At 39.4% G+C, this 20,364-nt stretch overlaps 1 protein-coding gene across 1 annotated transcript; it reads right to left on the bottom strand.

The window, feature by feature from the left end:
* Positions 1 to 2,521: 2,521 nt before the first annotated feature.
* Positions 2,522 to 14,825, bottom strand: LOC115286286 (putative coiled-coil domain-containing protein 195). Its single transcript, XM_029932878.1, has 4 exons — positions 14,561 to 14,825; positions 7,562 to 7,814; positions 6,275 to 6,472; positions 2,522 to 2,864 (listed from the first exon to the last, which is right to left on the bottom strand). The coding sequence occupies exons 1-4, from the start codon at positions 14,823 to 14,825 to the stop codon at positions 2,741 to 2,743; spliced, it is 840 nt and encodes a 279-aa protein (XP_029788738.1). The 3' UTR covers positions 2,522 to 2,740.
* Positions 14,826 to 20,364: the final 5,539 nt, after the last annotated feature.

The following is a 20,364-nucleotide window of genomic DNA, read 5'->3' as shown; positions in this document are numbered from 1 at the left end:
AAGTACTACAATGTAAAAATATTAAGAAAAGAAAACCCTCTCACATGCATAAATGAAAGATTGCACACAAAGAACTCACATCTTTTCAAGCTTCAATAGTAAATATTCTGCTACTATATATTAAATACTGCATGGTTTGCCCAAGCTAAGATGAAACCACATCATGAATCAATTAGCATTTTGCATTTTCTTTCATTATTTACTCAAAGTCATGCCTACTGCACCTCTAAACATTTCATTGAATCCAATGATACAGCAAACATTCCCAAAATAAACTTAGATTGTATTAAATGAAACATTTTTAATCTATTTTTTTCCTGTTTGATAAATGTATCTTTTTTTTATTGTTTTACAATTTATTTTTATTTTTTAAGCTACATCCAAGTTAGTTAGCAACAATGATTTCAGGAGAGATTCCTTAATGCCCCTTACCCATTTAGCCCACTGCTCCTCCCACAGCCCCTCCAGTAACCCTCTGTTTGTTTTCCATATTTAAGAGTCTCTTATGTTTTGTCCCCCTCCCTGTTTTTATATTATTTTTGCTTCCCTTCTCTTATGTTAATCTGTTCTGTGTCTTAAAGTCCTCATATGAGTGAAGTCATATGATATTTGTCTTTCTCTGACTAATTTCACTTAACATAATATCCTCCAGTTCCATCCATGCAGTTGCAAATGGCAAGATTTCATTCTTTTTGATTGCTGAGAAATACTCCATTATATATCTATATACCATATCTTCTTTATTTATTCATCCATTGATAAACATTTGGGTTCCTTCTATACTTTGGCCATTGTTGCTATAAATATTGGGGCGCATGTGTGCCTTTTGAAACAGCACACCTGTATCCCTTGGGTAAATACCTAGTAGTGCAATTGCTGGGTCGTAGGAGTTCTATTTTTAATTTTTGGAGGAACCTCCGTACTATTTTCCAGAGTGGCTGCACCAGTTTGCATTTCCACCAGCAGTGTGAAAAAGAGATCCTTTCTCTGCATCCTCGCTGACATCTGTTGTTGCCTGAGTTGTTGATGTTAGCCATTCTGAGAGGTGTGAGGTGGTGTCTCATTGTGGTTTTGATTTGTATTTCCCTGATGATGAGTTATGTTAAGCATTTTTTCATGTGTTGGTTGGCCATCTGGATGTCTTCTTTAGAGACGTGTCTATTCAAGTCTTTTGCCCATTTCTTCACTGGATTATTTGTTTTTTTAGGTGTTGAGTTTGAGAAGTTCTTTATAGATTTTTGGATACTAACTCTTTATCTGATGTGTCATTTGCAAATATCTTCTTCCATTCCATTGGTTACCTTTTAGTTTTGCTGATTGGTAAACATCTCTTTTAACTGATATTAACACAAAAGTCTTTATTTTATAAATGGCAGAAAATATAATTGTGCATTAACTTAAAATGCCAGCAATCTCATAGGCTACTACCTTAATTATCTACTGGGTGTGTGTCTATTCCCAGGCAAAATGTGTTTTTACATCTTATTTGTATCTTTCCCCTCTGGTTGTAACCTTGCCCTATTGTACATCTGTTATAACATTGAGAATATTGTTAATCTTAAATGAATGTCATAAATAAAAGAAGCATTTGATCTGTTATGTGGCTTTTACCTTAGGGTATTTCTGGACTCATCCATCTCCCTTCTGGGAGCCCATCTGTGACTATTAAAGTGGAATGGACTGTTCTTACCCTTTCCTTGGCTCACTGCTTCCACTTCAACTTGGCATCAGACTGTGCCTTCTTATTATTTACAACAGTAAATTGTAAGCATAGCAGTCTCCCAGAAATCATCTGACAAAGCTTGTTTAAAATGTGAATTTCTGGTTTTCTCCCTGTTTCCTCACCTCTACAACAAAAATTCAACTGGTTGGAGGTGGGATCAAGGAATCTGTGTTTTAATATTCTGCACATTTCAATATAAGGTATTTATTTAAAAAGAGTATTGGCACTGGGGTGGGGCCAAGGAATCTGCATTTTAATGCCCTGAATACTTTAATATAAGGTAGTCGCTTAAAAAGGGTATTGGTATTAGAAGGTGATTGTAAACCAGGAGGGGGAGATGTTCTCCTGAAAAGAAGTTCAGGAGTTGAGGGAGTTCTGGGATTTCCAGTCCCTAAATGATGATCAGCAGAACTGTTTTTTTCTCTCCTTCCAACCAGCGTTAGTGGCTTTGTCATCAGCCAGCCCATCGATACTCGGAGCTCACCAGGTATTCTATGAGAGTCTGCTGTGTTTGTGTTTTCATGCCTATGACACAAGATATTAAAAGACCAAATGAGCTAGTGTCACTATAATATCAACACCCAATTAACTATAAGGGTAATCACTGTTGCTTCTATACTATTAATCAAAAATAGATTTTTTCTGGATTTGTTATAGTTTCATCTGGAATGTGACACAATGTAAACAGCAGCCTTCTCTGATGGCTTAAGGCGGATACTGAGCACCACCATGCAATTTAATTTAATTTAATTACATTTAATTGCTCACACGCTGCATAGAAAGTCTACAATAGTCACTGTACCACCGTCAGCATTAGTATTCAACAATGACATCAAGTAATCGCTTCCATTTCTTGGCCAAGTCCATTGACAAGTCCCTTGACCTGATGCCAAGCATTTTGTGCGTGTTACTGGGCATCTTTCCAGAGCTCTTTGTAGGGGAGAATTCTGACCCAATGAGGCCTCAGTTTCTTAAATTGGGAATCAGCTGTTTCTTAAATTTCATCACTTCACAATCCTATTCTGCAATGGTACTCAGTTGGTTTGTAGTCTGATCTTGTGAGGATTTAAAAGAACTTGAGTTTTTGGAATATGAAGACACATCCATAGGTAACAGGAAACTGACTGTCTTCATCTTGCCCCTAAAGAAAGTGGAAGGAGAATATACATCACCCTTTTTACTGAGCCTTTAAATCAAACATTTGCTATTTTTTTCTAAGCCACCAAATACTGCTGAAAGCATTACAATCTCATTCAAAACCTATAACAATACTTTCTGTTTAGTTCCACAATAATGCACAAAAATCCATTGGAATTGGCCTTTTGATTGAGCCCAAGGAAAGGTGCAGATGAAACTAAGATTTAAAACTATTGATGGAAGATTATTCACTTGATATTTAAGGGGAGTATCATATTGTCTTAGGTGAAGGGTCTCTCACATTGAAGCTCTTCAGTTGAAATGAAGCAGAAATTTGAGGCAATTGTTTTATAATCCAGATAAACCTGAAGTCACTGACTGTGAATTAACAGAATATCCACGTCACTTGAACAGTAAAAAGGAGAGAGGAGGGGTGACTTGTGTCATCAGAGGGATTAGACTGCTCCATTTTGTCCCCTGCTTTCCCCTCCAACAGGGTTATAGAGGCTCTGGACATAAACTAGGATATACTGCTTTCAGGAAAAAGTTGAAAGAATAGAGTTTAAAATCAAACCTTTTTTTTCCAAGTTTGTCTTCTCTCTGTCCCTGTCTCTCTCTCTGTATTAGATAAGACTATCATTTCACTGAGTGGCATTTAGTGGCTTGCGTCCAGGAGAACACATCTGCTCCCTTCCTTGGAGGAAGACTCCTCGATCCATAGTTTGGGATCAATAAAGTAATAACTGCTCTGTCATTTACGAGCACTCACTTGACTATCTTATTTATTCTTCACAAAAACTACTTGGTTGCTGCTATGACTCCTCTTTTAGGAAAACATAAACTATGGTATAAAACACTAATAACTCTTCCAAGGCCAATGATGGAGTTAAGATTTTAGCCATCTGATTCCAGAGGCTGACTTCTTAACCATTTTGCTATAAGAAAAGGAAAGGATACAGTTGACACTCAAAACAATGCAGGGGTTAGGGGTGCCCGACCTTGGGGCAGTGGAAAATCTGTATATAACTTGGACTCCATGAAACTTAACTACTACTAGCCTCCTGTTGGCTGGGAGCCTTACCAACAACATAAACAGTCAGTTAACACATATTTTATATGTTGCATGCACTGTGTACTGTATTATTACAATACAGTAAACTAGAGAAAAGAAAATGTTATTAAGAAAATCATAAGGAAGGGGTGCCTGAGTGGCTCAGTTGGTTGGGTGATTGGCTCTTGATTTCAGATTGGGTCATGATCTCAGGGTTTGTGGGTTCTAGCCCTGCATCGGATTCCACGCGCTCATGGTGTGGAGCCTGCTTGGGATTCCCTCTTTCCCTTTCTTTCTGCCCCTACCCTGCTCTCTCTCAAAGTGAATAAACAAATAAATATTTAAAAAAGGAAAATCATAAGGAAGAGAAAGTACATTTAAGTACTATACTGTACTTCTATAAAAATTCACATATAAATGGACCAGCACAGTTTAAGAGTCAAATGTATATTTTTATGTTGATGTGTCTGATTTCTCCTATCAATAAAATGAATAACATAGCATTTCTAATTAAATTACTAATTGATTAATTTTTATTATAAAATTTTATCTTGAGTATAGTTGACAAATGATGTTAGGTCAGCTGCAGGTGTACAACATAGTGATTTAGCATTTCTTTGTTTTATGTTATGCTCTATATGGACGCCTGCCCCTAATCTTTTCAACAGCCTAAGATTTTATTTGAAGTTTATTTATTTATTGAGAGAGAAAGAGAAAGAGAGAGAACATGAGCAGGGGAGAGGCAGAGAGAGAGAGAGAGAGAGAGAGAGAGAGAGAGGGAAAATCCCAAACAGGCTCTGTGCTGTGAGTAGAGCCTGATGTGGGGCTAGATCCAACAAACTGTGATATCATGACTTGAGCTGAAACCAAGAGTTGGAGGCTCATTACACTGAGCTACCCAACTGCCTGCCTGAGATTTTTTTCTTAAATGCAGGAGAAGATTAGATTTCTAGGTTTCTAATTTCTATGAAAATCAAGGAAAAATTAACAATCGATCTCTGATTTTTGGAGAGCATTTGCTTTTAGAAACATTGACATTGGCATTATTCTATAAAATTCTTCCTTGGTGTAATAATGAAAAACCTCACAAGCAAATTAGGTACAATGTCTGATTGCTTCAAAAGCTGGTCCAAACAAATTGGTCCTTGATAAGCCCTTGTAAAATTCTTTGAGAGCTATTAGAAAGTAAATGAATTTACAAAAAAAAATTACAGGGCTAATGTAATGACATGCTATTTTACTAGTTAATCACTGAGGAAGTTAAAGACAAAATAAAGAAGCACTCTAACAACAACAAAAAAATTCATGCTTTGTTCTCCTCAACAGTTTTCCATAGTGACTGGATTTTATGCCAACCCATCTGTTGATTTTAAGCCATTACTTTCTTGTTTTAACACAAACCAGCAATTGGCTCAGTCTTCCCCATTAAAGTAGATTCTAAATTACCAATGGGTTGTATTCTAAGTAGTTTGCTCCTCCACAACTTGGAAAACATTTTGCTTCAGAAAAATAATACATTATAAACATTGGCTACACTACTCGATGATTACAGAAAATAATATGAATTGAAATGAGGAAGTTAATAATACTGTACTGAGAATGTAATGGTTTAAGTACAAAGAATAAAACATCGTGACACGTGGGCTGCTCAATTTCAAAGTATGTAGACAGTCTAGGAAGATAGATGTACATCAAAATCTAAGGGGTGGTTATTTGGGCAGTGAGGTTATGGAAGATTTCCCTTTTTATACTTTTTTACTTTGAAAATTGCATTTATATTTTGTAATTTGCTATTTTCTTATGAACATGTAGTGCCTTTATATAACTGGATATGCGTATATTATATACATACATGTCTATGTATATGTGTACATAAATAATTTTTTAAAGCAAAGGACACATTCATTTTTACAATGAACATTTAGTGCTTTTATATAACTGTACAACTATGTACACTTTTTTTTTAATGTTTATTCATTTTTTGAGAGAGAGAGAGGAGAGAGAGAGTCAGAGCATGAATGGGGAGAGAGGGAGACACAGAATCGGAAGCAGGCTCCAGGCTCTGAGCGATCATCACAGAGCCTGACATGGGGCCCGAACCCATGGACCATGAGATCATGACCTGAGCTGAAGTCGGATGCCTAACCGACTGAGCCACCCAGGCATCCCTGGATCTTTGTCTTTATTAGTAATATATTTTTTCATTTTATATATAAATATTTCTGTAGGAAGTATGATAGAATTCTTGCAGATGAAAACAGTGGTATTTGTAACACTTCCAAATATTTTTGCATTTTAAAACTTTTCAGAATGACATGTTTTTACTAGCTTTCCAGTAATTACTGGACAAAGCACGCACTCACGAGTCTTGTGCGGAAGACTCCTTATGCTGGGTCTTGTTCCGTTCTTCGCCCTCATTCACTTCACCACTTTTGTTTTTCCCACAGTCATCCTTTCTTCCATCTTCTTGTCTTTTCTGCTCTACCTGGGGTGATCTTTCCATTTTTCTTTGCCTGGCTCCATGCAGCTGTCTTCCGTGACTCAGGCTACTCCCACTGTTCCTATAATAGAACTTTCTATAAGTGAAACTCAGTTTTCATCCTGTCTGCTAAAATTCAAATAAAACTGATTCAGCTTCTGTGTCCCACATCCTGTGGGAGGTCCAGCGCTCTTTCCAATACTTATGACAATCCCTGCTGGCCTTTCCCTCACTTTGTCCCTCACTTTGATTTCCTGCCACTGCTGACTTCGATGATTCCCTTATTCTTTCCATAACCACATTTGTTCCATTTTCTCTTCCCCATGATAACCCAGGCCTCTTTTTCTGTTAGAAAGAGACAAATGTGTGGAGACTCTCCCGGAAGAGCCAGGGCCTCAGTGGGAATTGGAAAGCAAGGGTGCAGAGTGTGGGGGAGGGGAGGTCATGCTCTAGCTTTCTGGAGGAGGTACGTTAGACTTGATAGACAATTTTGTTCTGAAAGAGCCCTCTGCTCTTCCCACTCCTGGGGCCACTGACTGACCTTTCTCTTAAAGACTCCCCACCTGTGTCTCAAATGTTTTCTTAAATCTCTCCTTTTCTCAGGGTGTGCCTACTTCTCAAAACATCAACGCATATATTTTGCAGAACAAGTTACTTTTCTCTTTGTCTCCTGGCCCTTTTGAGTTATGCCATTTTTATATGCCCCACAATCCTCTGAGTCATTTCTCTATAAGAACCATTGCCTCTCAGAGAGGAATCCTGTGTTTAGTTCCTAGTGTGTCTTTTCCTTGAGAGACACTTTATCATAGTGATCAGTTTACGTGTGTGTCTTTGTCCCTGAATGAGAGTTTCGAACATAATGTTTCACTTTGGCTGAGTCTTGTATCACCAGTGCCCAGCTCAGAGTATGATCATTAATGCTTCATGCGTCGGTAAAGCTGGGTTAAGTGTTCTGCTAATCGAGGTACCTATTAGAGCACCATTTGATCTCAAACATGTTTCTTTCTTTTGATTCCCTAAATGGACATGCATGAGATGGAAATTATTTTGACCTAAGAGCCTATTTGGTTTTGTTTCCTCCACTAGAAGAGACCTTGCTTATGTAGGAGAACATCTCGGTACCCATCACAGCACGTGCGTGTAACCTAGCTCGAGGTGGACTGAACATTACCTGGTGACATTACCAAAAATGTGTTCAGGAAAAGCTCTGCTGTTAAAACTATTGTTGGCCAAAAAATCTCCCACAAGCATCTTTTCTTCATTGTCTTGCTTCTTAACTGAAGGCCATGCCAGTGGTTTGATTCTTCCCTGAGCTTCTAGAATTCCACTCTTGGGATATCTTTCCCCAGCTTTCCAGGGGTCATGTGCAGCAAGCGAATGAACTGATGAAGAAATGGAATAGCGTCTAACAATCATGATGTTGCCTATATGGGAGACACGAAATTGAAGTTCATGAAAATTTTATCTTTGTTGACATCCACAAATGGCAAACTCTATTACTAGTACTTCGTTAACGCTAACTAAACAAAACTATTGCTTTTGATTACTGTCATGTCCCGCCCCGACCGGCAGGGCGGAAAATCCTTGTGAGTTCGTGATCCTGAGAGAGGGAGAGAAAGGGCAGGAAGGCGGAGCACAGAGAGTAAGGACACAACACACGGTATCTGATCAAGCCTCTTCTTATTCAGAAAACACTGTCTCTTATAAAGGTTTTTAGGCGGGAGAACAAGGCAGCTGACCTAGGTCGGTTGCTAGGAAACAGGGTCAAAGCTAGGGTAAAGAAGGAAACAAACTAAAGTTTTTAGCACAGCACGTGAAGGGCCGATACCACCCTGCTGGTAGGTGATTGATCTTTGTTTTTCTGGCTTCTCCTGGCAGGGAGTGGCGCTCCCCTGCCTCTTTTTGCAGCTCCCCTCAGGGAGTGACATTACCGGCTAGTAAATGGCCGAGCAGCTGAATCTTTGCAGCTCCCCACAGATTACTTTGTTTTTTCAGAGAAACTACATATATTCACTGACTTATTATTACAAATAATTGAGTGCTAGCCACATGCCAGGCACATTTTTAAGAGACAGAGTTGGGGATATGGTAGTGGCCAACACAAAATTCTTGCCTGCATAGAGCTTACCTTCTTGTATGCAGACAAATGATACACAAACCATATATGATAAAATTCGGGTAGTGATAGATCCTGGGAAGTCATGTTAGGCTGATGAAGGCAAGGGGATAGAGACAGATGAGGGAGGGGGTCTGGAAGCTGTATAAACAGTGTGGTTGGTAAAGATGCAGTATTAGAACAGAGATATGGACATGTAGAAATAATAAAACAAGACTCTCAAATGGGAAGAACATGAAGGTTCTGGAATGCCAACTCCGGACAACGTCCTCTCTCCTGGATTGTAGAAGAACCTGTTCATCATGGACTCTCGGCCCCTGAATGGCCACAAATAGCTGAACTGGCTGCTGCTCACTGGCCCATGATCATGTGTCTTCACTCTAGTTGAGGTGGTCATTCTGAGGAAGCCTGCTGATTAAGAGATGGAAGCCATTCTGAGGAAGTCTGCTGATTGAGAGACAGAAGCCCAACAGGCACGTGGAAAACAGCATAGATGCCTTGCATGGAAAACTGGAGTTCTAAGAGAGACAGAGAAAAGTATGGCCTTAGCGTCTGAGGACTTTAAATTCCATTTCTTTTTTTTTAAATTTTTATTTATTTTTAAGAGAGTGAGAGAGTGCTAATGGATGAGGGGCAGAGGGAGAAGGAGACAGAGGATCCAAAGTGGGCTCTGTGCTAACAGCAAAGAGCCCAATGTGGGGCTCAAACTCATGGACCATGAGATCTTGACCTGAGTCAAAGTTGGATGCTTAACTGACTTAGCCACCCAGGTGCCCCTCAGTTCCATTTCTGTCCATGAGTGTCTTCCAATAAACTTTTCTCTTGACTTGAATGAAGTCTTCTCTCTTTCTTGTAACTCAGGCACTTTAAAAGAGCTTTCTTCATTCTAGGGTGGTTAGTGTGTCTGGATCACAGTTACACTGTACTAATGCTGACCAGACTTGCAGTTATTACCCAGAGCGCTAAGAACTGGGACCTCATGGGGTAGTGTTCATTTTCTGGAACCCTTATGGAATGTCTGTCGAATCTTTATTTTTTCTTGTCATAGCCCTGGCATTAACTAGCATGGACGTTTAAGAAAGACCTGCACTGGGGCTCTTGGGTGGCTCTGTTGGTTAAGCATTTGACTCTTGATTTTGGCTCAGGTCATGATCGCAGGGTTCACGAGTTTGAGTGCCATTATGGGCTCTGTGCTGACAGTCTGGAACATGCTTGGGATTTTCTCTCTCCATCACTCTCTACATCTCCCTACCCCTTTTAAAATAAATACATAAACTTTATAAAAAGAAAGTTACTTCTTACTTAAATTTACTGTCCACCTATACAGGTCACAGACAGCAGATTATAATGGCCATTGAACAAGTGGAGGCGTCTCTGGCTTTTTATAGTTTGAAAGAGCAGAAGGCCAACTTTTAGGCAACAGTTTGGGGTAGGGGGAGGTGGTTTAAGTTCAAATCTATCTCAAATGATTAACTTCATGCTAACACTATTTCTTTGTTTTGGGTCTTTTTTCCCCCTGCTTTTTATTTATTTTTGAGAGACAGAGAGAAACAGCATGAGCAGGGGAGGGTCAGAGAGAGAGGGAGACACAGAATCTGAAATAGGTTCCAGGCTTTGAGCTAGCTGTCAACACACAGCCTGACATGGGGCTCGAACCCACAAACCGTGAGATCATGACCTGAGCTGAAGCTGGATGCTTAACCGACTGAGCCACCCAGGTGCCCCGCAAATGCTATTTCTAAAAAATCTTTAAACACTTCTTTGGCGTGATATATAACTTCTAATAATTGTCTAAAAATAAGTTGATGACTATTGACAATCATAAAAGTTTCTGTTTGAAACAATTACAAAGTAGTCTCTTTGTACTGAATGGTAGGAAGTCACAGCAGAGGAAATTCCACCAAGAATGGCAAAGGGAAGTTTATTTTTTTTGAGACCTATACTCCAGCTTGACCGATTAGCACATCAGTTCTTTGTCCATCTCTCTGGGTCACAGATAGTCTCTGTCCTTTGGTTTCTTATCAGTAAGAGGGAAAGGCTATGCAACACAGCATTGTGGGTTCATTAGCACAATTTCAGAGATTGCTGCCAAATGCAGTGGATTTGGCAGCAAAGGATAGGACCACGTTGTGGAGAATGGGAGGTCCAGCAGTGCTGGGTGGGGCAGGGGGGGGGGAGGGAGCTCTGGAAAGAACTGCTCCTTTTATCTTCCTTGCAGCAAATTACTTCTTCCCTGATAGTCCCAAGGGGCCACTGCACAGGGCCAGAGGGCCAGGGAAACATCCCTGAAAGCGCTGGTTGGATGTCGTATCCACCGAATGCTTATCCACTAGTATCGACGCTTCCATAAGAACGGATCCAACAAAAATACATTCTGAGAGGTGCTCTGCATTCTCATACAGCATATAATTATATATATGCATAATTTTATATATTTAAAGAAATATATAATATTATATAAATAAATGAATAAATAAATAAACTTAAGCAGCTCTGTCCCTGGGCTGTAGTGTAGCTCTGTGTCCTGAAGGAAGCTGACTTCTCTGCTCATAAAATCTCATTTTGTCTCACTGCACATATTCCAGAACCAACCAAGGAACTTCTAGCTCCAAGTGATTTTCTTCCAAGTCGTCTTTAATCATTCCCTTTCTTAAAGTGAGACTCACATTTCTGATTTCATATTGTTCCTTCTCAAATAATAGTTAAAAATTTTTTTACAGTTTATTTATTTTGAGAGGAAAAGAGAGAGACAGAGAGAGAGAGAGAGTGGGAGGGGCAGAGAGAGAGGGAGAGAGAGAGAGAATTCCAAGCAGGCTCCACACTGTCAGTGCAGACAGAGGCTGATGTGTAGTTCAAATTCACAAACTGAGATCATGATCTAAGCTAAAACTGAGAGTCGGATGCTTTACCAACTGAACCACCCAGGTTCCCCTCAAAGAGTAGGTTTATGGTATCCTGTTTTCTAAGGACGATTGACCAGGTTGCTAATCTCTGGGTCTTCTATCCTCCCCTGTAAAATAAGGGGGTTATCTCAAAAGTTGCTCTCTAGTAGCAAATGTCTGTGATTCAGTTTCAAATATGAATTTCAGTGGATATTGGCAATGCCTTATTGAAATTGCTAATAAAAAACTTATATTGAGGTCAAATAATATTCTTTTGGCATATTCAATGATATTAACTATCACCAAGTAGCTCATGATGAGTCTTACTTGTGCTATCTTATTTCATGCTCTCAACAGCCACACGAAATAGATTTTATCACTATTTCCATTTTACAGACGAGGCAAGTGATCATAAAAGCATGTTACATTGATAGAATCACAAGATTTTGCAGTTAGAATAGGCCTTGGAAGGTGTCTAGTCTAATCCATTACCTTAAAAATTTTTTTAATTGTTTATTTACTTTTGAGAGACAGAGACAGAGTGTGCATGGAGGAGGGGCAGAGAGAGAAGGATATGCAGAATCTGAAGCAGGCTCCAGGCTCTGAGCTGTCAGCACAGAGCCAGACATAGGGCTCAAACCCACAGACTGTGAGATCATGGCCTGAGCTGAAGTTGGACACCTAGCCAACTGAGCCACCCCGGCGCCCCTAATCCATTACTTTTTACATGATGATGCCAAGACCAGGAATTTTATGTGTCCTGCTCAGTGTGGATCAACTACTACAAAACTGGGACTGCCATCCGGTGTCCTCATGCTCAGGCCAATGTTTTTCCTACTTAATGTCACTTACTTCTATAATAGTGCCTTACACAGTACACAAGTACTTCTTGAACTGGGCTTTCAAGGACAAATTTAAATCATATTTCTTTCTGTGTTTTACTGATACAGCTGACAAGAGGTCCCCAAGTTTCATCAAATATTTGCACCAGTTCTTCTCACAGTTAATGCTATTGGTCTTTTCTTTAAATGTTTGTTTAGTTTTTAAGAGAGAGAGAGAGAGCGCGTAAGCTGGGGAGGGGCAGAGAGTGGGGGAGACACAGAATCTGAAGCAGGTTCCAGGCTCCGAGCTGTCAGCACAGAGCCTGATGGGGGGCTCGAACCCACGAGATCTCGAACCACGAGCTCATGACCTGAGCCGAAGTCAAGTTGGATGCTTAACTGACTGAGCCACCTGGGGCTCCCCCTAATGCTAACATTCTTGATGAAAGTTACCATCCATCTGCAGAAGTATGCTATCCATTGTGTGTTTAGCTCTTTTGTTTTTTAAAAATATTTATTTATTTTGAGAGAGGGGGAATGAATGAACACGAGCAGGGGAGAGGCAGAGAGAGAGAGGGAGAGAGAGAGAATCCCAAACAGGCTCCACCCTGTCACCACAGAGGCCAACATGAGGCTCGAAATCATGAACCTTAAGATCATGACCTGAGCTGAAATCAAGAGTTGGACGCTTACTGACTGAGCCACCCAGGCGCCCTTGCGCTTTCAGCTCTTAATAATAGTCTAATCTCCCCTAATCTTGATGTCATTCAGGCCCTGAGAGGTTAAAGGGTAATGCTCTTTGTTCTTTGAATGGTGTCACACTTGCAAAATGGCCACAAGAGATACTCAAGACTCAACTTTTTAAGGATAAGCATCATAGAAAATAGATTCGAAGGAGTGTCGTCTACCTTTGGAGTAAGGCAGTGGTTTTCAACTGGAGGAAATTTTGTCCTTCAAGCAACAGTTGGAACGTCTAAAGACATTTTTGATAGTCATGAAGAGTGTGAGAGGTGGATATTATGAGCATCTAGTATTTAGAAGCCAGGAAACTGCTAAACATCCTACAGTATCCAAGACAGACCCATACCAAGACAGAGCCATTTAGTACAAAATGTTCAAGATTGCAGAGGTGGGGAAACTTGGGGGTAAGGATGTGTCCTTCTTTCTTTTCTTTTCCTTTTTTTTTAAATGAGGAAAAAGTCTAACCTCTTTATCAGTTATTCTTTTAGCTTTACTAAATAGCCAGCAGAAAGAACTATTCAGGTCCAGAGTCACACTTGACAAAAAGGGTAAAAATCCCAATTGGAATTGGTTCCCAGCTTTGAAATGTAGGGCTCCATGCTCGAGAGAGACCACTGCAATGGAGAAAACCAGCTGGTAAATATGACGTGTTTTCTTGCCAAGCTCTTCAGAACCTCAGATGGCATTGCCTGAAGCCTTTGATAGATGATATTATGAAATTTGAGTATTTAATTATGTACATCAATTTTATTTGAATATGTTCTATGTAGACAAGGACTGACAATTTAATGTAGAACATATTTTTCGCTCTGCTGATTTCTGACTTTGTGTGTAGTCTTTGCAGTCAAAATTCTTCCCCATAAAACCTGAGAGACTTGATGTTTAGAATCTATTAGACACTGACCCTGAGTCTTGAAGTCTTCAACCTGTAGAGTAGGTTGAAGTATGTGCAACATACATTCCTACAGGGCAGTAAAGTTCTTGGTAAAACATGGCTAAGGAACACTACCAGCCATTTGGTGTGTGTTTGCAGGTGCTATAGTAAGCACTTGGTTTATTATTGCAGAGAGACAAGTACTACAACCACATGAGGTAGACACTATCACACTTCCAAATGTAGAAAACAGAGGTTAAAGATTTCTAATAAGGATCTCTGAGTCAAGTTGATAATGAGTGACAAATCATTGGCAGCCACATTTGTCTGATAGTAATAGTCATACACTCAACTATGGTGCAATATTGTAACTTAATAAGTAAGTATGCCATTTGACCTATGTCCACTCAGTGCTCTATTTTGTGGCATTTAATGCTTGAGGTCAAGAAGGAAAAAAACCCATTGTTTTTAAGATGATCGGTTTTTCACAAACCTGCCATTCTTTTCTTTCCAGGAATATCTGGAAATAATTTTGATGTTGCTAAAATATGCTGCTTGAAGATGCTAGAGATTGTTTTCTCCTGGGGATTTAAAGCTAATCTACCAGGAGAAAAAGAATGGGACTCACCACTATTAATACCAACCATGCAGTTATAGGAAAGGTGCAATAAACCTGATATTTAGGAGGCTTTTGCAAAGGTGGGCACAGCCGGGAAGAGCTGCCGTCACTCGGTACCTTGATGTTTGTGCCCAGCGGGTGCTGGATCGGTGGAAACACCACTGTAAAGGGTTGCTGGAGACTCTTCAGATGCTTTCCCAAGGTCACTGGGGCCTGTGACTTCCTCTTCCCTTTCATCTCCTGATTCTCTGCATGGACTGCCCGAGGTTCTCGGACTATTTGAAGTCAGCTTCATCCGGAGGAACTGATTCTCTTTCTTCAGCTTGTTGATCTCTGTCCGCATTTCCTGGATGATTCTTATGAACTGGCTATTAGCTTCCATTTGCCTCTTCCCGGGTCACTCGGATTTGCTGCTCTGGGAAGACAGGTCGCCTTTGGCTCATGAACCAAATGTACAGTCTACTCAGTGGGACTGGATGATCCCACCCATAGACCTACCTGAACAATAGATGTCACTCAGCTCTAGGCTGTCTTTCAGCGCCTGGGGAGGTAGACTGTCAGGGAGGTAAAGGGTTTCCATGACTTATTCATTCTGGGTTTTGTTTTTCAGAACAGGGCTTTTCTTTGTATCTTTCATTTCATATCAATCCGCAGCTCTAGAATATTGCTTTGTGTTTGAAGAGAAGAGAGCATTCCAGAAACTTCTGGGGAGGAATAGAGTTTTTTGTTTCTGTCAGGAACTCACCATCCTCCCAGCCGCTCAGTTTTCTGTGACCACTTCTGAAATAAAACGTTTTATAGAATTGCTGTCACGAGTACATTAAAACCGGCACATAAAAATCACACTTTGTCTTTTGTAGAAAATAGGTCATAATTCTATACTTCTGGGGCTAAGTTACTAATTTGGACGACTGTTGATTAAGAGTGACAGTAACCATACGGGACATACTATTGCAGCGATACAATAAGAAATGATTATTATACAAGATAATTATTCTTCAGTTCCTCAAGATAAGATCATGGACCATACAATCACTTTTCAGCAGGTTTCTATCTTGTGAGCATTTTTGCCTCCTTTGGTTGTAGAGTCTTTGCTGGGGCAGATATTGGGATATTTGGGGAATGTAAGAAAAGACAGGTTGAACATTAATCTTGAATGAGAAGGACAGGCGACAATGAACCGCTTTCATTATCTGTTTCCTGAAGGGGTTTCTTTGTTGGAGTGAAAAGTATGAATCTTAAATAACGTATGTTCCAGAAAGTGTCTATTTGGAATATCAGTTAATGTTTAAACATAATATGCACTTTCTCAGTAGGGAAAAAGTGATTAGAACATGTTTCTTATTGACAGTTTTCCCTGCACATTCATTTACTTCTGTTTTCCGTATATATGGATTTTTTTTTTGATTTCTTAATAAATATTCGTTGATTGACCCAAGGCTGCAGGTTCAAGGAGTGATTGGAGAAAGTCTTATTCCTTGTTTATGCATACACATTTATATATGTATATATTTTAATTTTTTTGATGTTTATTCATTTTTGAGAGGCAGAGCGTGAGTGGAGGAAGGGCAGCAAGAAAGAGGGAGACTTAGATTCCAAAGCAGGCTCCAGGCTCTGAGCTGTCAGTACAGAGCCTGACTCAGGGCTCCAACCCACAAACCATGAGATCATGACCTGAGCTGAAGTCGGACTCCAAACGACTAAGCCACCCAAGTGCCCCAACATATGTATGTATGTAACATATGTTAGAATGTGATTATTAAAAGAATCAGCCTAAAAATAATGACGCTGTTTATACTGCTTCTATTTGTATTTAAATGAATTTCAGTAAACATTTCTGTGCCAGGCACTCTAGAGGCTATAGAGATGGGTGGTAGAAATACAGGATTTAAATTTATTTTTATTTTTTATAATTTTTTAAGTTTTTTGAGAGTTTATTTATTTATCTTGAGAGAGAGAGAGATTGTGCACACACCTGCCTGGGAGCAGGGGCAGAGAGGAAGGTAGAGAGAGAATCTCAAGCAGGATTCAGGCCATCAGCACAGAGCACCACAGGAGGCTCAACCTCATGGACAAAGAGCTCATGACATGAACCGAAACCAAGAGTCCGAGGCTTAACCGACAGCCATCCAGGCGCCCATCGAATTTGGATTTTAAAGGTTGTTAGTTGAACCTCCTATCAGACGTTCCAAAGCATCTTTGTAATGGATTATTGACCCTGCACTTGATGATTTCCTCTGTGGGAGTTTCCCCTGCCTACTAGTTACTTTTTAATTCATATTATTTACAAGGATCCAGGCACCTAGGTGGCTCAGTTGGTTAGGCTTCCGCCTTTGGCTCAGGTCAAGATCTCGCAGTTCTTGAGTTTGGGCCCTGAGTAGGGCTCTGTGCTGACAGCTCAGAGCCTGGAGCCTGCTTCCGATCCTGTGTTCCCCCCCCCCCCCTCTCTACCCCTCTCCTGCTCACACACTGTCTCTCTATCTCTCTCAGAAATAAACAAACATTAAAAAAATTGAAAAAAATATTTACAAAGAGCATAAAGTGGCCTCTCTGTAGCTTGTTTCTCATTCGTTTCTTTGAACAGCTTATGTAACAAGTCCAATCCTTGTTTTCATGAAAATTCTTGTTCCAGCAGGTTCTCGAGAGTGTCGATGCTCCAGAATGAACATCCCCATTCCTTCAACTATTTATCATCTAACATGGGAATGAGGTCCTTATGGACACTCTCTTTCAAACACGTTCCATTGGTTAAGAAGCCTCTTGAATTAAGATGTCATGCCTAGATACATTCTCTTGAAGGATCTGAATAGTCTAGAGTACCCTGCCCTAGTTTCTGTAAAGTGCTTTTTTTTTTTTTAAATATTCCACAAAAGTGGGCAGTAAAAGTTATTTGTAAAATTGCATCTATTACAAGAAAGCAGGACATAAAAACAACTTCTATAACTCTTGGAAATGAGAAGAGAGTTATCATTATTTATAGACAATTTGTATATCTACAAAGCTCAAGAAAAAGAATTAAAAATTTTATTTTGTAATTAACCCTTATGTTGCAAAAGAAACATTTAAAAATCAGTCATTTTCTAAACTACTATTAATAACTATCCAGAAAAAGAATAAGTACTCTGCTGATGATAGGTATCCATATATAAAATCCTCAGAAATGATTTTTTAAAAAGTTTGCAAGGTTTATAATGAAGAAAATCTAGCATTTTACTAAGATAGAAAACTTAGGAAAATGTAGATTATGCTCCTGGTGCTAGGACTGTAGCAACTTTTTTTTTTAATTTTACTTTTGAGAAAAAGAGTGCAAGCAGAGGAGGGACACAGAGAGAGGAAGACAGGGGATTCGAAGTAGATTCTGTCCTGACAACATAGAGCTCGACGCAGGGCCCAAACTCGTGAATCGCAAGGTCATGACTTGAGTGAAGTCTGAAGCTTAGCCAACCGAGCCCTCCAAAAGCCCCAGGAGGACTGTGTATTTTAAAGAAATCTTGGGACACCTGGGTGGCTCAGTCTTTTAAGTATCCAACTCGTGATTTCAGCTCAGATCATGATCTCACACCATCAGGCTCTGTGCTGACAGCATTCAGCCTTACGGGGATTCTCTCTCTCTCTCATAATAAATAAATAAATATTTTTCTTTTCAAAGAAGTCTTAATTTTTTCTAATTTATAGATTTAATGGAAGCCCAATTAAAATCTCTACCGAACTTAAAAAAAAAAAAAAGAAATTGATGAACTCATTCTAAAGGTCATCTGGAGACAAAAGTTTAGAAATATGTGAAAATAAAGACTATCTGTTAGGTCATTACCACGTTGAAATTTTCAATATGGTATGTAGCCATACAAGTGAAAACAACAAATACTGGTGAATTTTCAGACAGGAAATTATAGACAATTTCTAGAAGAAATATAAATGGCAAAAAAAAAAAAATGGAAAAAAGCCCAACGTCACTAATAGATTTGCAAGTTAAAAAAAAATGAAATAATTTTTTAGAGGGTCCTAACAAGTTTAGCAAAGATTTTGAAAAATGAATAAAATCAATGCAAACCTATTATTAGTTGTTTATTGACACTTATCAATCCACAATACATACTGATTGATAAGTTTTTTTTGAAAGCAATTTAACAGTGTTGAGGATATTTTAAAAGGTTTTAACTGTAGACCTTTAAATTCTACCTTCTAAACTCTACCTGAGAAGGTAATTACATTAAAAGAGTTTTATAAAAGGATGCTTATTGCACATTATTTTAATAACAAAATCCTGGAAATATCTAAATGTTCAAAAAAGAAGAATAAATAAATAAACTACGGGATAGCCATAAAGCAATAGTATTCTGAACCTGAAAATGTTGGGTGAAAAAGTAATATATCCAACTGGGTATAGAGTAAAATCAAAACCATGTAAACTGGATTGGAAACACCTCCCTCCCCCCACCCCCAAAACTGTTCTTATCTCTGTATGGTAAGATTTTGGATGGTTTTAAATATATCTCTCTATGTTATCTGAATTTTTAAAAATGAAGTTACATGAAAGATGTCCATAATGAAAATAAAAATAGATAATATGAAAGAAATTTAATAAAATGAACTGACATCATATTTTTTAGGACTTAAAATTTTTTACTCTTGATTAAGTCAAATGGTGATTAAGTCAAATGGTTGTCAGACCTGGAATTTTCCTGCACCAAACTGGTTTTAGTCTTTAATAGTTGTCATACTAATTTTAAAATTTGATATATGAGTGAAAGAAAGCTATTTAAGGTGTTTTCTTTTTTTAGAGAGAAAGAGTGCATGCAAGCAGGGGACAGGACAGAGTCAGAGGGAGAGAATTTTTTTTTTAAATTTATTTTTGATACAGAGAGAGACAGAGCATGAGAGAGGGAGGGGCAGAGAGAGAAGGAGACACAGAACCGGAAGCAGGCTCCAGGCTCTGAGCTGGCTGTCAGCACAGAGCCTGACGCGGGGCTCAAACCCACGAACGTGAGATCTGACCTGAGCCAAAGCCGGAGGCTCAACCGACTGAGCCATCCAGGCGCCCCAGAGAGAGAGAATTTTAAGCAGACCTGATGCTCAGCACGGAGCCCGACCTGAACCTAAATCAAGAGTCGGACACTCAACTGAGCCATCCAGGGTCCCAAAAGCTATTTAGAATTAGCAAATTTTATATAAATGCTAGGACTAATGGTTCTATAATTATTTGTGATTTATTTTCAAGTAATAATACAGGCAACAAACTGGCTTGGGATACAGTTCGAAGGGTGGTAGGGTTGACGATTGTTGACTTGTAGAAGGGCCACGGCTCCTGCCGCCATGACTCCTTGATGCGGCTTTGGGTGTTTTTCTTGAACGGGTGAAATCAAGACTCTGGGTCCGATTTCAGGAGGACAGTGGGAGTCCTCAGACCCTTTGGCATCACCTGGAAGTGCCTGCTTAAAATGCGGGCCTATGGGTCCATCCTTTAATCTATTGTAGGTTGGCCTGCAGCAGACTTGGTAAATTACATCATAAGATGGTCCCTCCTGGCAAATACAAGTTTTCTAGTAGCCACATTTAAGAAGTAAAAGAAACATTAAATTAATTTTATTATAGGGCACCTGGGTGGCTCAGTGGGTATAAGCATCCAACTTTGGCTCAGGTCATGATCTCACAGTTCGTGGGTTCAAGCCCCATACTGGGCCCTGTGCTGACTCAGAGCCTGGAGCCTGCTTCGGATTCTGTGTCTCTCTCTCTCTCTGCCTCTCCCCCACTCACGGTCTGTTTCTCTCTGTCCCACTAATAAATTAAAAAATTAATTTTAATATGTCTCATTTAACACACTAGAGCCAGATATTATTGTTTCATATGCAAATAGATATTTAAACTGCTAGTGAGATACTTTACGTGGTTTTTCTCTAGCTAAATCTTTAAAATCCAGGGTG

This window comes from Suricata suricatta, chromosome 3 (assembly GCF_006229205.1).
Source record: "Suricata suricatta isolate VVHF042 chromosome 3, meerkat_22Aug2017_6uvM2_HiC, whole genome shotgun sequence".
NCBI classification, from domain to species: domain Eukaryota; kingdom Metazoa; phylum Chordata; class Mammalia; order Carnivora; family Herpestidae; genus Suricata; species Suricata suricatta.
This window is presented reverse-complemented; position numbering and strand designations above follow the sequence as displayed.